The sequence below is a fragment of the Trachinotus anak genome, unplaced genomic scaffold (assembly GCF_046630095.1).
Source record: "Trachinotus anak isolate AG129_WGS33_773 ecotype Australia unplaced genomic scaffold, CSIRO_AGI_Tana_v1 ptg000007l, whole genome shotgun sequence".
NCBI lineage: Eukaryota > Metazoa > Chordata > Actinopteri > Carangiformes > Carangidae > Trachinotus > Trachinotus anak.
Window position 1 is genome coordinate 19,291,111 of NW_027273858.1, and position 14,974 is coordinate 19,306,084.

The 14,974-nt window shown below is 43.5% G+C and overlaps 1 protein-coding gene across 1 annotated transcript in view; it reads right to left on the reverse strand.

Annotated features, from left to right (window-relative positions):
• The window catches only part of thada (THADA armadillo repeat containing), a 93,009-nt gene that overhangs the window by 4,449 nt on the left and 73,586 nt on the right, over window positions 1-14,974 (reverse strand). Inside the window, exons 33-36 of the mRNA XM_071481245.1 lie at window positions 14,003-14,127; window positions 11,736-11,808; window positions 10,627-10,777; window positions 10,332-10,448 (exon numbers count right to left, since the gene is read on the reverse strand). Coding sequence (XP_071337346.1) covers window positions 10,332-10,448; window positions 10,627-10,777; window positions 11,736-11,808; window positions 14,003-14,127 — 466 coding nt within the window. The remainder of the gene's footprint in view (window positions 1-10,331; window positions 10,449-10,626; window positions 10,778-11,735; window positions 11,809-14,002; window positions 14,128-14,974) is intronic.

Below are 14,974 nucleotides of genomic sequence, written 5' to 3' on the forward strand. Positions count from 1 at the left end.
TATTCATATGACTTCCACTAATCACCCATATAAAGAATAAATGCAGTTTTTTGCTATTTGACGTCCTCTGCTTACTGCTCCTACACACACACACAGGCCGGTTATGGGCCTATTGGTGTTGTAGGATGTGTGAGTGCAACGACACACACTTCAAACGGAGGGAAAACATAATGTTCGACTTCATTTACCGTCTCCAGTTGTCTATCTGACACAGAGGTTGTGTGTGTCTGTGTGTGTGAGAGTGTTGTTCTCCCACCTTGACTATCCTCACCACAGCTGACACCCAGATAACACCAGAAACTTCAAAAGGCTTTGAGAGCCACTAGCCAAAACACTACCACTATGGGAAGAGAGGAGGGAGGGAGGGGGGAGGTATATAGACCCCCATCAGCACACATACAGTACAACACACACACACAGTGTTGGGAACCCAGATTGTTTTTCCTCTTCAGAGAGGAGGCGTAAAATCAGAGCAGAGCCTGAAGTCTGAGCGCGGAGGGAAACTGGCTCTGTGAACATTAGAGGCTGTTGATTGTGCTGCATTAGAGGAGATTTAAGAGTTTAGGAGCTTGAGTGACAAATTCCTTTCTTTACCAAGAAGCCGCCTCTCTCTGGGACGGCCCTGCCTCTGATGTCAAGGCTTTACAGATCCCCACCCCCCCTCGTAGTAGGAAATTTTAGCTGCATTCAGTTTATCTACTTTTCTACGGAGGTTTCACACGTCGCTTAACACGATTTCCCTCCTCGAGCTTTTGGCGCAAAATACTCTGTTTCTCAAGGGGATTGTCTTTCACAGTGTTACTGGAGTGTGAGTGAGTGTGTGTGTGTGAGTGAGTGTGTGTGTGTGTGTGTGTGTGTGTGTGTGTGAGTGTGTGTGGTGGTATGAGTGTTGTCCTGTGTAGGTATTGTTTGTGATGAAAAACTGCATGAGTTTATGTTGCACAATCTTGTCTTTGTAAATGATGATATCAGCGCCAGTTGGTGAATGCATGGGTTTGAGTAAGATGGGGTGAGGCTGTGTGTGTGTGTGTGTTGTGCACTTGGCATCCAATGCCACTCATTTGAGCAGGGCAGGGCAGGAGTGTGAGGGAAAAACTTAACCTTGTGCCACTTGTGGAAACAGTATAACAGTTGTACCATTCTGAGCTTCTGAGGAGTTTTTTTCTGCCTTCGGTTGCCTCGTTAGAGACGGTGGCAACTGAGTTTTTAAATGTAAATATGCTGGAACCATAACGAGCCCCTCACCAGGCACATTATCACCTTTCTTTAGGAATCATACTTGGTGCCATGAAAGCTGCCCAATTCCCAAAGAGGATTTCTAAACTGTAACCCTGCTTCCTCTGAGGTGACACAAAACCCAAACAGCCAAATCAACTAGTTACAGACTGGGGCTGTGTCCCAGCCCACCACTACATTTCAATTCATAGCAGGATTTTACTGCAAAAAAGGAACAGTCTTTGATGCTGAATTTATAGACACATCGGTGATTTCAGCTAAATGCTAATGCTAACATGGCAGAGGTTAAAATGAATGAATGAATGAAGGCTTTATTTGGAACATGTGAAACTAATCCAATGCTCACACAAAGAGAAAAGTCTCACAATAACTAAAGTAATCTGATCTTTTTATAGTGCCAATTCATGTCCTTCCTGTTTATCTCAATCTGTATCGTATGGTTTATCTACTGCAGTTCAGTTGTCTGTTCCTTCACATTAGGTTTTAGTGCACACAGGAGGATGGAGTGTGTTCATGTTTACTAATGCAAACATGATGATTACATAAAAAAATGTTTACAGTTTTGGACCTTTGGCATTTCTACAGGTATCTGTGATCATATACGTTCTGCTGAATTGTGCATGTTTTCGCTGGTTTTTGAACGTTCATTTGACCTACTGCAGCAGCCGCATTGTGTCTGATCAACAGTCATGTCATTAAAGTCACTGAGCTGAATTAAGAGAGAGTGAAGAGGCTGACGTCACTGTTCAGTAAATCCTCACTGAGCCTCTGCAGCTGGGGGGGGGGTGTCTGATGTCCCATTGAGCAGAGGAGGAGGAGGAGGAGGGGGGAAAATAATCTATAGGTCCTTTGATGTGTGCAGCAAGATGTTGCAGATCTTTTACCGGTCAGCAGTGTGTTCCTGCTGCAGTCTGCTGGGGGCAGCAGCACCAGAGCCAGCCAACAACCTGAGCAAAGTGATCAGGGAGGCTGGCTCTGCGCGGGGGGCTTCTCTGGAGCCCATGGAGCTGGCTGTGGGGAAGAGGAAGCCATCTCCCACCCCCTCCACAACCTACAGCTGAGCACCTTCAGTAACAGACTTCAGCTTCTTCTGCTGTGACAAAGATGGCTGCAGGAAGTCATTCCTGCCCGCTGCCATCTCTCTGTACAGGGACTCACATCCGTTCTATATCAGATTAATCTGACCTTCCAGGGTTTGTGCTCCATACATACACACCTGTTACATTTCCGTCACTGCACAGTGTAAATGTAGAACACTGTATAGCTATGAGTCGATCTCAAGTCTCTTATTTATATATTTTTTTCTTTGTAATACTTTAGTCTTATCTGTCTGTTGGGATGGGTGGGTGGGTCGGTGGGGGTGGGGTCTTATGGACTGTCAGGACAGTGAAGTCCCAAGAACTTCCCACCCTCCACTCTTCCACTCACTGGTGTCATCATGTTCACTGTAGTGGGAGTGCATTCCTCTGCTCAGCCACCCACATCTACAGGATTTGGGTTAGAAGCCACCCCCCAACTACCGGCCCCCCACCTTAACGGACTACACCCAGGCAGAGATAAACTGCCACCGGACCACCGTACGGGTCCCTCAGCTACACCTGCCCTGTCCCACAGCTGGGTCTTTATTCCACACAGCCTGGACAAAGACTGTCTGTCAAACAGGGGCCACAAAGATCTGTAGGTCCAGGGTTGAGTCTGAGATCAGATGAGGGGGTTAGCAGCTGAGCACTAAGGTTTCTGAAAATTCATTTTATTAAGCTGAAACCTGCCTTGTTGCCAGTCTGAAAACAAGACTTGTTGTTGCAAAATAACTGACGGCTGACAAAGACAAGAGTAATACCTAGCAATAGGAAAACACCCACAGCATTAACCTCCGCTCAAGCCCAAAGAAACACACTCTCCGTTTCTCACACTTGGCACACACAAAGTGTGCTACAGACGCCACAGTGGAGCTGAGACACCAGGAAGCACAGGTGTGAAATATAGAGAGAGGTGTGAAAGAGAAACAAACACTTTACAGCCCTGACTTCCTCCAGAGGCTGAGAGCAACAACTGTGGCAACCACAACAATAACAACAACAACAACACAAGGAAACATTAACATGAAAATACCAGTACGAAAAAACTAAGTGAATAGTGAGCATTAACATAAAAATAATGGTCTGAGAATATGCTGGTACATGTAGTGTGATCTCACTGTAGCAGCATCTGTCACAGAGCCCAGTGTGTGGCTGGTTCAGCCAAAGAATCACATACAAATCAATGGCTTCCTCAACAGGGGGTCGACACAGGCTCCTGTCTGTCTCTACCATGAAAAAAACCACCATCACCTGCAGTCACTTCAGTCCCTACGAGACGCACATGAAAGATGATTCGAAGAATAATTGATGATGTTGTTTGAGCTCTGGTGGTGTGAATTTCTTCATTTCCACAGCCCAGACATCATCGGGGTTGTATATTTACACTTTTGAACGCTCCAACTGATCCCAGGCTGGACTTCCTCAGGACTCAACTTCATGTGTAAAACGGGTGGGGAGCCTTTTTAAAAGTAATCTCCTTTTGTCATGCAGATGTCAGTTTCCAATGTGCAAATGACAGGACTTTTACAGAGGGATAACATGCTTGCATAATGCCAATGTTTGGCAGCTGTGTTGGGGGGGGGGGGGGGCCGACAGCACTGCTGAGGAACAGAGGACAACACTGATGAATTTTAAGTTTGGGGTTTTTTTTTCCAATGAATTGTTAATTATTGACCATCTCATCATTTATTAGACAGTGAAGTAGCTGAAACTAATGGGATCTAATAATGCCCCAAGTCACAAGGAGGGAAAAACATTTGCATACATTTCTTTCTTTCTGTGAATGTTTTACTTTGAGCAGCCGCCTTCACATTAACCAGACAGCAGTTTTTTCAGACTTGTGCTGTGTTTGGGTCTGACCTGATAATATTGTAATTAATATTGTGAGGTAAAAGTGACTCAGGCTTATTCAGCCATGTTTAATTACCATTTCATTTATGTAACAAGAAAATGAATGAAATGTATCTGTTACACTTCCCTGATATTTCTATGTTTTCTGAGCTGTCCTGATGAAGTAAACTTTACTGGTTCTAAATGAGGCTTAGACTGAACATACAAATGACCTAAAACTACTATCAGATCTGGGTCTGATTACACCTGTTTCACAATAACAGAGGATGTACAATGAGGCCGCCTCAGTCTGACACAGTTAGATTGTGAAATAGCTGCACCGAGATACTCTTCATTCCTATTTAATCTTCACAAGACATCACTCTAAAGAAGCAAATGAATATAGTGTACACACACTTCCTGTACACGCTGCCGGCAGACACTAGTCATTACTGCAGACATTTGACTTCATTTCACACCAACCACCAAATCATTAAACTCTCATTCCCCACACAAAGATGGTGAAAGCAGGAAAAGCACCAGTTGTGTTTTCTGTGTTTTCACCGGAGAGTGAAATAACAGCTTATTTATTCCAAAAGTAAAAGGGCTGAAATCAAATGTTGAGTAACTCTCCAGCAGCTTTAAGAGCCTCCAGTTTCTGTATACTTTGTACTTTCTTCTGTGACATGTGACAGTTTCACAAAGTCTCATTCATCTGACATAACCTAACAAACCCAGCTTTAATGGATGAGTGAGTATTGTGCTAAAATAGGACGAGGTCTGTTTAATGAATGTCCTTCAGCTCTGTCAGGTTGTTCACGTCCATTCATCTGCGTTATCCACTGTAAATGAATGAACAGGGCGAAAGGACACATGAATGGCACATTCTGCTCAGGCGTTTGTTGGCTTTACAGTAAGAAAAGTAGGTTAGTCCAGGCGGGCGGGCTGATAATGGTTCACTGAGAACGGCCTGGAAAATATGGGCACATCAGCAGAGACCGGTGGGTGAAACAGACAATTCACTATTTATTCATTCATAGAAAGTTGGCATCATTCAAAGAGATAGTTCAACATTTTGGTTATTGTGCTCTCAGGTGCAGAGTTAGATGAGAAAATCGATACTTCTCTCTCATCTGTATGGTAAATGTGATGTTAACGCTAGAAGCCTGTTAGCTTAGCTTAGCACAAAGACTGGAAACGAGGAGAAATAGCTAGCCTGGCTAGTATTTAAATACACCTACCAGCAAATCTTCAGATAGTTAACACTTTGTTTCTATTTCAATAGTTCAAAGTGCATGGTCTAAAGTGTGAGTGCATTTATGGTATGTCCATATCCACCTCTGCTAATTTAAAGGTGGAAACAGTCGCTGTGCCAGACGCAGGGTTTAAAAGGGTTGTGCTTTGTCTCTTAATTAATCTTAGGAGTGTTTTGGGCCTAAAATGCAATAATTGAATCACAGTGCTCCCATTCCCAGACACACTTCCACCGTGGCTGATTGCTATTATAGTGGTGCAGCATTTCCTACAGAATTAGCTTCTCTTCATCGTGAGTGTATTATACACTGGGATTGGCCAGAGAGCGTAGTCAAGGGAACACATACACAGCAGCTCTGTGCGTCCTGCGAGGGAAGGGCTGAATGAATCAAGCTTGACAGCTTGACAAAGAAGTGTAAATACAATTTGGGTTCATTATGACTTTGATTACATCTTTTTACTCTTCAGTAAACAAAGAAGATATGTCAGAGTTATTAGTGAGTTTTAAAGGTGCTGGTAGATGTTATGCTACCTTTGAACAGAGCCAGGCTAGCTGTTTCCCCCTGGGTTACACTCTTGTGCTAAGCTAAGCTAGCCAACTGCTGTCTGTAGCTTCATATTTAACACACAGACACATGGGTGGAAAAAATCTAACTCTGTCAGAAAACCAACGTGAACAACCTCATACCAGACATTTAATATCTGTACATCTGAACATCACTGTGTAGTTGTGCTTCTCTTGCCTTTTGTCTTCCCGGTCAGATTTCTAATCACTGCTTTCTTATACACTGTGGTCCGATCCAAATCCCTCTGTGCTCTATATATAATGTGATCCCTCTGTTCCTGTCACTGTGCTGGAGGTCCACTGAGGGTGAGTGGAGTTTGATTTCAGACCCAATTAGACTGGAGGTATTTGGGTGGTGGTAGTTTGATGCTGGTGGGGGGTGTTGGGGGTGGGGGGTGGGACGGGGTTAAATTAGATTTGCTCTTCCTGTCCAGACAATGGCTCCACTGTGGTTCACAGCTTTGGGAAGAAGAAGCTTCACTAACCTGATGTGAATCTGCACAAATTTCTCTCCCACGTGCATTTCACAGGTTTATCTCTTAGAACTGGTCTAAAATATCAGAACACATCTGATTGATTGAAAGGAAAATTTGATTATTTTAAGTGAAAAAAGACATTTGCAAAGCTTTTACACACTTTATTAACAGCAAGATGAGTCCTATTCTTATTTAATGATGAAAGATAATCTGTTATTTATTGTTTTTACCGGTGACGCAGAATAATGCCTGAAAAAAAACACACTATACTGAATGCTCCAAACTGATTGTAGAGCTCTCAACGACATTTTCTGAAGGACTAATTCAACCTTTTTAGGGAGTATGCTTATTCACTGTGTTGCTGAGAATTAGATGAGAAGATTTATAACACTGGACGAAACCTGGATGACTGTGGAAAAAAGCTAAAAGGTTAAATTCCTTTTAATAGTTAAGAGATAAACTACACATACTACACAGTGAACATGTCAACATCTCTGCTGTCCAGCAAGAAAACTGTCAGCACCAAAACACTGAGTTTAAACATCTAAATGACATTTTAGATCTATATTATTTTCTTTTTAAAAAGGGGCAGATTGTTTTGCATTTTTTCCTTTTTTTGATTGTTTGTGTCACAGTGTGTGTGTGTGTGTGTGTGTGTGTGTTGCAGAACCCATCTCTGTTCTCAGATCTCTGACTGTCCTCCATATCAAAGGGCCAGGAGTCGTCACCTCCATCTGAAGCTGCTCACACCTCAGATACTTGACTCCGCAACGGCAGGTCATAAAACACGCACACACACACACACACACACACACACCCCTCCCAGCAGACTGACTGGCTGGCTTGAAGGGAATGGGAAAGATACACACAAACAAACACACGCACACTCACAGTGACCTGCACACACACACACGTGCACGCACACGCACGCACACACACACACAGATGTTGTTTTTCCCAGCAGCACAGCGTTGCTCCATATAGCTGTGGTGTGGAACAGCGTACTGCACTAACTTCATCTCTGTTTCCTTGGCACTCTGATACCAGGGGGTAACTCTGCTGACCACAGATATTACACAGGTCACCGAGCCAGAGGTATCATAACTGGAACCAAACACCAGGTGTCTGCCATACCTTAACCACTTGACACACACTCAAGCTCCTGAAAACACTTCCAAGTTCAACTATATGGAAAAACAAAATCATCAACACCCTGACTCTCTCTAAAGTTTAAAAAGCACCCAACAACAACTTGATCCTCTTCTCTAACTCAGATGGAAAATGGAAATTTTCCAAAATGCTCTACACTTCCTTTGACGTAAAAGAGGAGGAAGAAGAATAGATTTGCGTTATCTCTTGTTTGTGGTCTTTCAGTGTCATTAGATCATAAGTGTTACTAATCATAACAAAGGCTGAATTCCATAGAGTTTCAGTCTGAGGGTCGTGGTATTGTCCATGGAGCCACACTGCCATAGTTTGTTCTTTTCCTATTATGATTCATCATTGTCTGCTGCAAACAGCCGTTGATGTATCAGTGTGGAGGTGGACTGAAGACCTGGTCACTGTCACCAAACCTCTAGACCCAAAGATCTCAAACATGCACGACTGTGTAATTTAGCCTTTGCCATCTTGGTTTTTGAAACCAGAAGAAACCATATTTGTACGAGAAGGTGGAGCTGAGGAGAATGAGGGGGGTTGTAGGGGGTGTGGTACCGTCTGTCAATCAGACAGTAGCCACGCCCTAATGTAAACCCCGGTTTATCGTCTATTTTCCTCTAAATGGGACCATAATTTACAAAATGATCATGTTGTATTGAAGAAGTCTTGCAACTACAGATTGAGACCATAAACTCATTAGGAAAACGTTTACTGAGGTAATAAATCAAGTGAGAAGTAGAGACATTTTCCCACATACTTCAATACAATCTGACTTCTTTCTGCAACCAGTGGAGTCGCCCCCTGATGGTCATTAGACAGGAAGCAGGATTAAGGCTCTTCAACATTGGCTTCACTTTTCATACAGTCTATATCAGTCTATATCATAAATTCTCATAGAGACAGTAGTGAGTGCGTTCTTGTAGACAGGATGACTTCATTAAATTTAGCCCTACCTCCAGAAGTACAAAAATGTCCTCCAGGCTCACTGTTGTGTATTTAAGTGTAGAACAACACTGGAGTTTGAGCTTTAAAAGTAGAAAGATGACATATTTTTCCAATTGAAGGTTTTGTTTTTTTATAGTCAGTGGGATGTGATTTCTTTTGGGTTTTTCTGTTGTTTTTCATTTACATGAGGAACTCAACTTTTCTGGCCAAGTCACTCATTCATTTGATACGAGATCACCAATTTACCGCCTCATTTCTCCTCTCTGTGTTGTGCGCACATTCTTGCAGTGTGTACGACATGTGTTAAAATGAACCAGGAATTCAGTGCAATTTCAATGGTCGTTTTTGGAGGTTGGAGTAGGTTTTGAGTGGCTTGGCTAGAGAGTGAAAGGTCACACAAAAGAACCCAGACAAACACTCTCACTCGTTTCCCACAGCGGAGACGTGTGTTCACGAGGAAATGTAGGCCCGTTTACGGTAAGTAACACACTCTCTGCCTCCCACACACACAGAAAAACTGGAATCTGCAAATGAGCAGTAAATATCGATGGACAAAGGAGGACAGACCACTCTTTTCTCCACACACACACACACACACACACAAAGACACCCAGTCTGTAATTATGCCTATTGTGTTCTCTTCCTGTTGTAGAGAAAACCTCTCCGTCTTAGTCATGTTGTTGAACTCCTATCTGATTTCTAGCTGACAGCTTATCTGGACCTGACTGGCCTTATGTACATAAACATATATAGAACACACACACACACGAACACACACGAACACACACGAACACACGAACACACGAACACACGAACACACACACACACACACACACACACACACACACACACACACACACACACACACACACACACACACTAGTGGAAACACTTAAGGAATTTTAAATGCACTTCCTGGTCCTTCAGATCATGAAACAAGACTCTCTGCCATTAAAGGAAAAGTTTGAATTTTTTGTCTCTTGGACAGTAACTACAATAAAAATAACCCCTCTCTCGGCCCCTCCCCATGGTTTCTGGGGCTGCCGAGACTTTCCAGGAGATGCTTTGCTATCTTGTGTTGTGTTTTGAGATAGGATCAGTGGTGACAGACACAACAAGGGTGGTGCCTGGAGAAAAGCTGGGAAAATAGAGGAAGTGAGTGTTTTGATGACAGGAAGTTGCACCACGGCTGTTTGTCAGGGACACTTGAGAGCTGTCAGCTGTCAGTCCTCTGTGTGTGTGTGTGTGTGTGTGTGTGTGTGTGTGTGTGTGTGTGTGTGTGTGTGTCTCTGTTTGTCTACCTGAGGTACTTGTGAGCAAATTCACTCAGTAGGGCCGGGCAACATATAATTCCTCAGAAAACTGACCTCAGACATTCCAGAAACAATGACACAGAACTGCACACACACACACACACACACACACACACTTTTCACTCTTGCATCCTAACTGCTAAACTAGAATTAGCCCCATTCATGCCAGGAATTTTACACCACCCTTCGCACGAAATGATGTCACCAAGCCCTTTTAACACCACTGTGTGTTTGTGGTGTTTTTTCATGTTACTGTGCATCTGTTTATACATATTAGTGTGTGTTTGTGCATGTTTCAATGGGAATTCATGATCACTGGTGTCTTTCACTGGGTTGGTATGTGTTTGTATCTGTGTGGGTGCGCATGTAAACCCCAAGTGAGCAAACGAATACAACATGTGCGATACCATGGTTGTGTATGTGAGCTGAGCAGGTGTGTGTGTGTGTGTGTGTGTGTGTGTGTGTGTAGCCTTACTGAGCAGAGGTGCTGGTACATTAGAGATGAAGTCAGAGGCTGAATTTCGGACTTCATGGTCTTCATCCTGCAGCAACGTGAACAGACTCCCCCACAGAGAAACTGTAGTGGACAGACCTGAGACACACACATGACATCAGAATAGTCAGAATAGTCAAACTTGAGTCCTGTGTTTCAGAAAATTATTATTTTCTTATACATTTAAGTTGAAGCCATTTCTGTTCACATTACAGAGTGTATCTTAACGGCACCAGAGGAAAGCGCTTTGTAAAGTTTTACCATAATGGAGACTCACCCAGTGGTAGATGAGAGCTGGTCAGGACAGTGTCAGTACAGCTGACCAACACCTTGGCGGCCATCAGCTTTACCTCCACCGGCTGCTCCTCGTTGCAGCATGAGCACACCAGCGCCCCCCACTGAACTAAGCAAGACATTGCACTTGTGCCCTAGAAGTGAATATCGCAACATACACATACATCAACATATGTTGATATAACACAATGTAGCAGATGGACACTAGATTTAAAATAATCATATTGATGTTACACTGTGTTCGTTCACATCTAACAAAACTCTTCACACGTGTAGAACAAAAACCTCCATTAATCACGAGTCCGTTTTTAATTACTATTCCCTTGTATCCTCATATGACTGGTTACAATGGTTGTTTGGCAGTTGAAGGTTTTTATTATTTCACCAGTTAAACTGATCTTTGAGATAGAAAATCTACAAGCAGGAATGATAACAGATATGCAATCTACACATGGATCAGCAAGTGAGAGGCTGCACACCCCCTCATCAGAGATAATAGTCGCAAAAAGAGCTAAATTAAGGTTTGTTGAAAAAACAATGTCAAGAACATGAACTGCATGTTTCTTTTTATGCATGTTTTTCACGAGTTTATGTATAGATAAAGATGCTAATTTAGCCCAAATAGCCAGAGTTTTTAAACCACTAATCTAACAAAAACTAATGAGTCTTACCAGTCATTTTTCTTTCTGAATAAATCTCGCTAACTTGAATGTTCTTGTTAGTGTTCTTGCGTCCAGATGATTGTCGCAGCAGGAAAAGCACAGGTGGAACTAATAACACTGACAATGTGTTGGTTTCAGAAATTATTGCAATTCAGTGTAATTAGTCGTGTTATTAGTGGCACATGTGTGCTGTGAAAAAAGCACGTTCCCTCCTCCTCTTCGCTCCTCAGTTTGGGAAACACTATCGTGAGGGTGGCGAGCAGGATGCTAAGCTACAGCTAACATGAAGCAGCATTGGTCTGATGGTTGGTGGCAACAACCGACACTTCCTTCATGTACATTTCTGTATCTTAAGTTTGAGCTCCGAGGCTAACGACAGATTCCTCGGTCCCAGGTCAGAAATATTTAAAACATGTCAATCAGTCTTTACCTTAGGGTCAGAGGTCACCAGCTGAACCACCATCTGAGAGAGCAGGGTCAGGGTGGCACAGTGGAGCTCCACACTGAAACACAAAATCAAACACCTTCAGCATCCAGACGTTAAACCTGGGCAGCTCATTTATTATTGCTCATCCTGGATGAGGGGAGTATTTTCTCAGAGGGTGCTGCACATTGTTTCCCTTTCAGGCAAAGTTGTGATTTTCAAGGATCTCAGCTTCACCCCTCATCCCAATACACTGGAGATGAACTGAATTTAATTTGGGTTGCTTAGAAGTTTTTTTTTGTCATTTGGGTGAAATTACCCTTTACGTTGCCACATCAATGGAGTGAAAGAGTCTGATTGTGCGAACGTGCTCCTCAGGTCATTCTGTGGAAACCATTATGTGCTCATATCACCTCAGTGCGCTCAACTACACACACACTCATCACTCAACTGTATTGACTTACAATCCACAAAAGAAGTGTGCTGGTACTCACCACTACATTATGGATCACAATAGCCCCAGTGCCATTCAATCACATGGCAGACAAGGGCAGCCAGCAACCCAATCTCATCGCTCCCTGGCTCTAATCATAACCCTGAGGCCGCTCCGAAGGGAAAGTGGATCCCCGGGTCCAGAGATTGTGGCCAGGAAAAGGCTTTACAGGGCTAAAAGCCTTTGTAATCCAATCCTTATTCAAGCCTGTATTCTCTTGTTGGGGTGAGAAAAGTACAGCAGTGGCTTGTCAAGGAAGGTGTGTGTGCCTGTCAATTCATGTCAGAGGGCTTACAGTGTACACGCACACACAAACACAGGAACAGTATGTGCCAAATCAGTCTGTGGTAAGAGGGGCCCTATGACTCATGAACCTGTAAGCTCTCACAAAAGTAATAGCTTGACCCTGATACTTGAGAATAATGTAATGCAGGCATAATGTTTCTGCCTTTGAGAGGAGGAATATCAGCTTTCATCCACATACATCTCTCTGTTTACTTACTGTTAAAAACTACCAGTCTCTGCCTGGTTTGGTTATGTAAATACTGCGACAGCACATCAGCCATTACACAAACACCCATACAGAAAGGTGCCACTACACTCCAGGTATCCAGGTGCAGTGATAAGATGCAGCCAGTGAACCTGTATGCCCCTCCTCCATGGACTGTGGCTCTGAATGAAGGCCTGACAGCCAGCCTGACAGCCAGCCTGCCCCCGCAGCGTGAGGGCTCCTTCACAAGCAGAGAAAACGGGAAATAAAGGAGGAGGAGGAGGAGGAGGAGGAGGAGTATGTGGTTGCATCTTGCCTTGCAGTACATTCATGTCTGCGCCATCCATCACAGCTAAAAGCTGCTCTGGGACTGATTAGGGATTGTTTTGACAGCAGGCTTTCAGGAGGGAGCAGACGTTTTGGAGTAACACATTTGCCCCCCTTTTCCTACAGTTACCTTGAAATGAATTAAAGTTACAGGTACTGACACGATCCTTCAGCTCAGGGCTGAAGTGTTGACCTGAAGTTGGTCTAGAAGTTTCAAGAACACAACCGCATGCATTAACATACTAACAAAAAGATTTAGAATACATTTGTTATTTTTTTAGCCTTGTTAGTATCGTGGCTCTGTGGATGACGATGTTGGTCCATCACTGAAAGACTCGACCACTACAGGATGACATTTGATACAGACTTTCACTTCACTTTGTGTTTAATACGTAATAGCGAATGTTAGCATGCTAACTAACTAAGATGGTGACCACTGGTAAACATTATACATGCTAAACATCAGCCTGTTGGTACTGTCATTGTGAGCACATTACCATGCTAACGTTAGCATTTAACTCAAAGCTTTGCCAAAGTTCAGCCTCGCAGATATGCTAACATGGCTGCAGGTGCTACTTCCTGTTTAGAGATTAATTACTTATACTGAAAGTTTCTTAAATACCACATTTTTCAAAATTAATTTCAAAGTATATCACTTTTAATAGAGTCGATGATTTAAACTATGCAAATTCAGCCAGAAAACATCATTTTAAAGGCTGTAGAACAGTTTTTATGGTGATTTGATGCAAAAAAATCCTAAAGAATTTGTTTGTTGATTACTTGAGCTGTGGCACTTCATAGATGAGTCTTAATTTACTGTACTGAAGAGACCTTGGGCGACATACAGCACTGTATGTAAACTCAAGTCTACTGGAACTATCTCATCTTTTGACCCAGAGGATATCTCCACGATGATGCCAAAGAAGATTTGTGCATGAGGTGTGCACGTGTGTGTTTCCTGACCTGTGAGCAGAGTTTTGAGCCAGAGTGTGGAGGTGCAGAAGGACCTCCTTCTGGGACAACGTCTTAGCACCGTCCCTCCACTGGACTTCACCACTGGAGCTCAACACACACAGCACCTCAAGGACCTGAGAGGAGAGGATAAAAGATACTGATATCATCACTCCTGTTCACATCTCTCTCTCTCTCTCTCTCTCACACACACACACACACACACACACACACACACACACACACACACACACACACACACACTCTCTCAGGGCTACTGGTGGGGGAAGTTGCTCGGGGCCATCCATCAACACAGCTTTGGTGTCCTCTCTGCATTGCGCCTGGCAAGTTGCCCCGAGGGTATTTTTACCACACCGGTCAGATCCTCCCAACGCACACCCTAACCACGGGTACACAGCTGCCTCGCTTTCTCTCTCACAAACACACACACACACAACACACAAGTATATGCATGTATATGGATGCAGATGAGGACATACATGCACACAAAAAGAAGTGTGTGACTGAGGCGTAACATGGTCTACTCTAAGCATCACTCAGCTTAACCTCCTAAACTTGATTTTCTTCACCCATAACCCCTCGCTGCTGCCCCGTCCTCTCCATCCCTCTCATGCTGTTTACTTTGCCTGGTCACTCCTCCAGAGAGGGAGGCAGCTGACTGAGTCAGAGGAGGAAAAGTCTTGTTTTCCACCATGTGAGACCCCCGTTAAAAACACACATCCAACACATGTTGACATTCCTCCTGCATATCTCGATGATTATTATTTCTTTCAAAGCTCCAACCTGTTATTCAAGCTGTAAAATATAAAGCTTGCTTTACAGGCTCTGTGTGGGAGGAGACCAGGGCGAGCGGGTGTGTGCAGTGTCTGTGTGTAAACATCTGTGTGCATGTAACTGTATATTTGTGTATGTGAGCAGTAAAAAGACAAGGTAGCCAGGTAGAGCCGCTTAGCTAATGTGTTT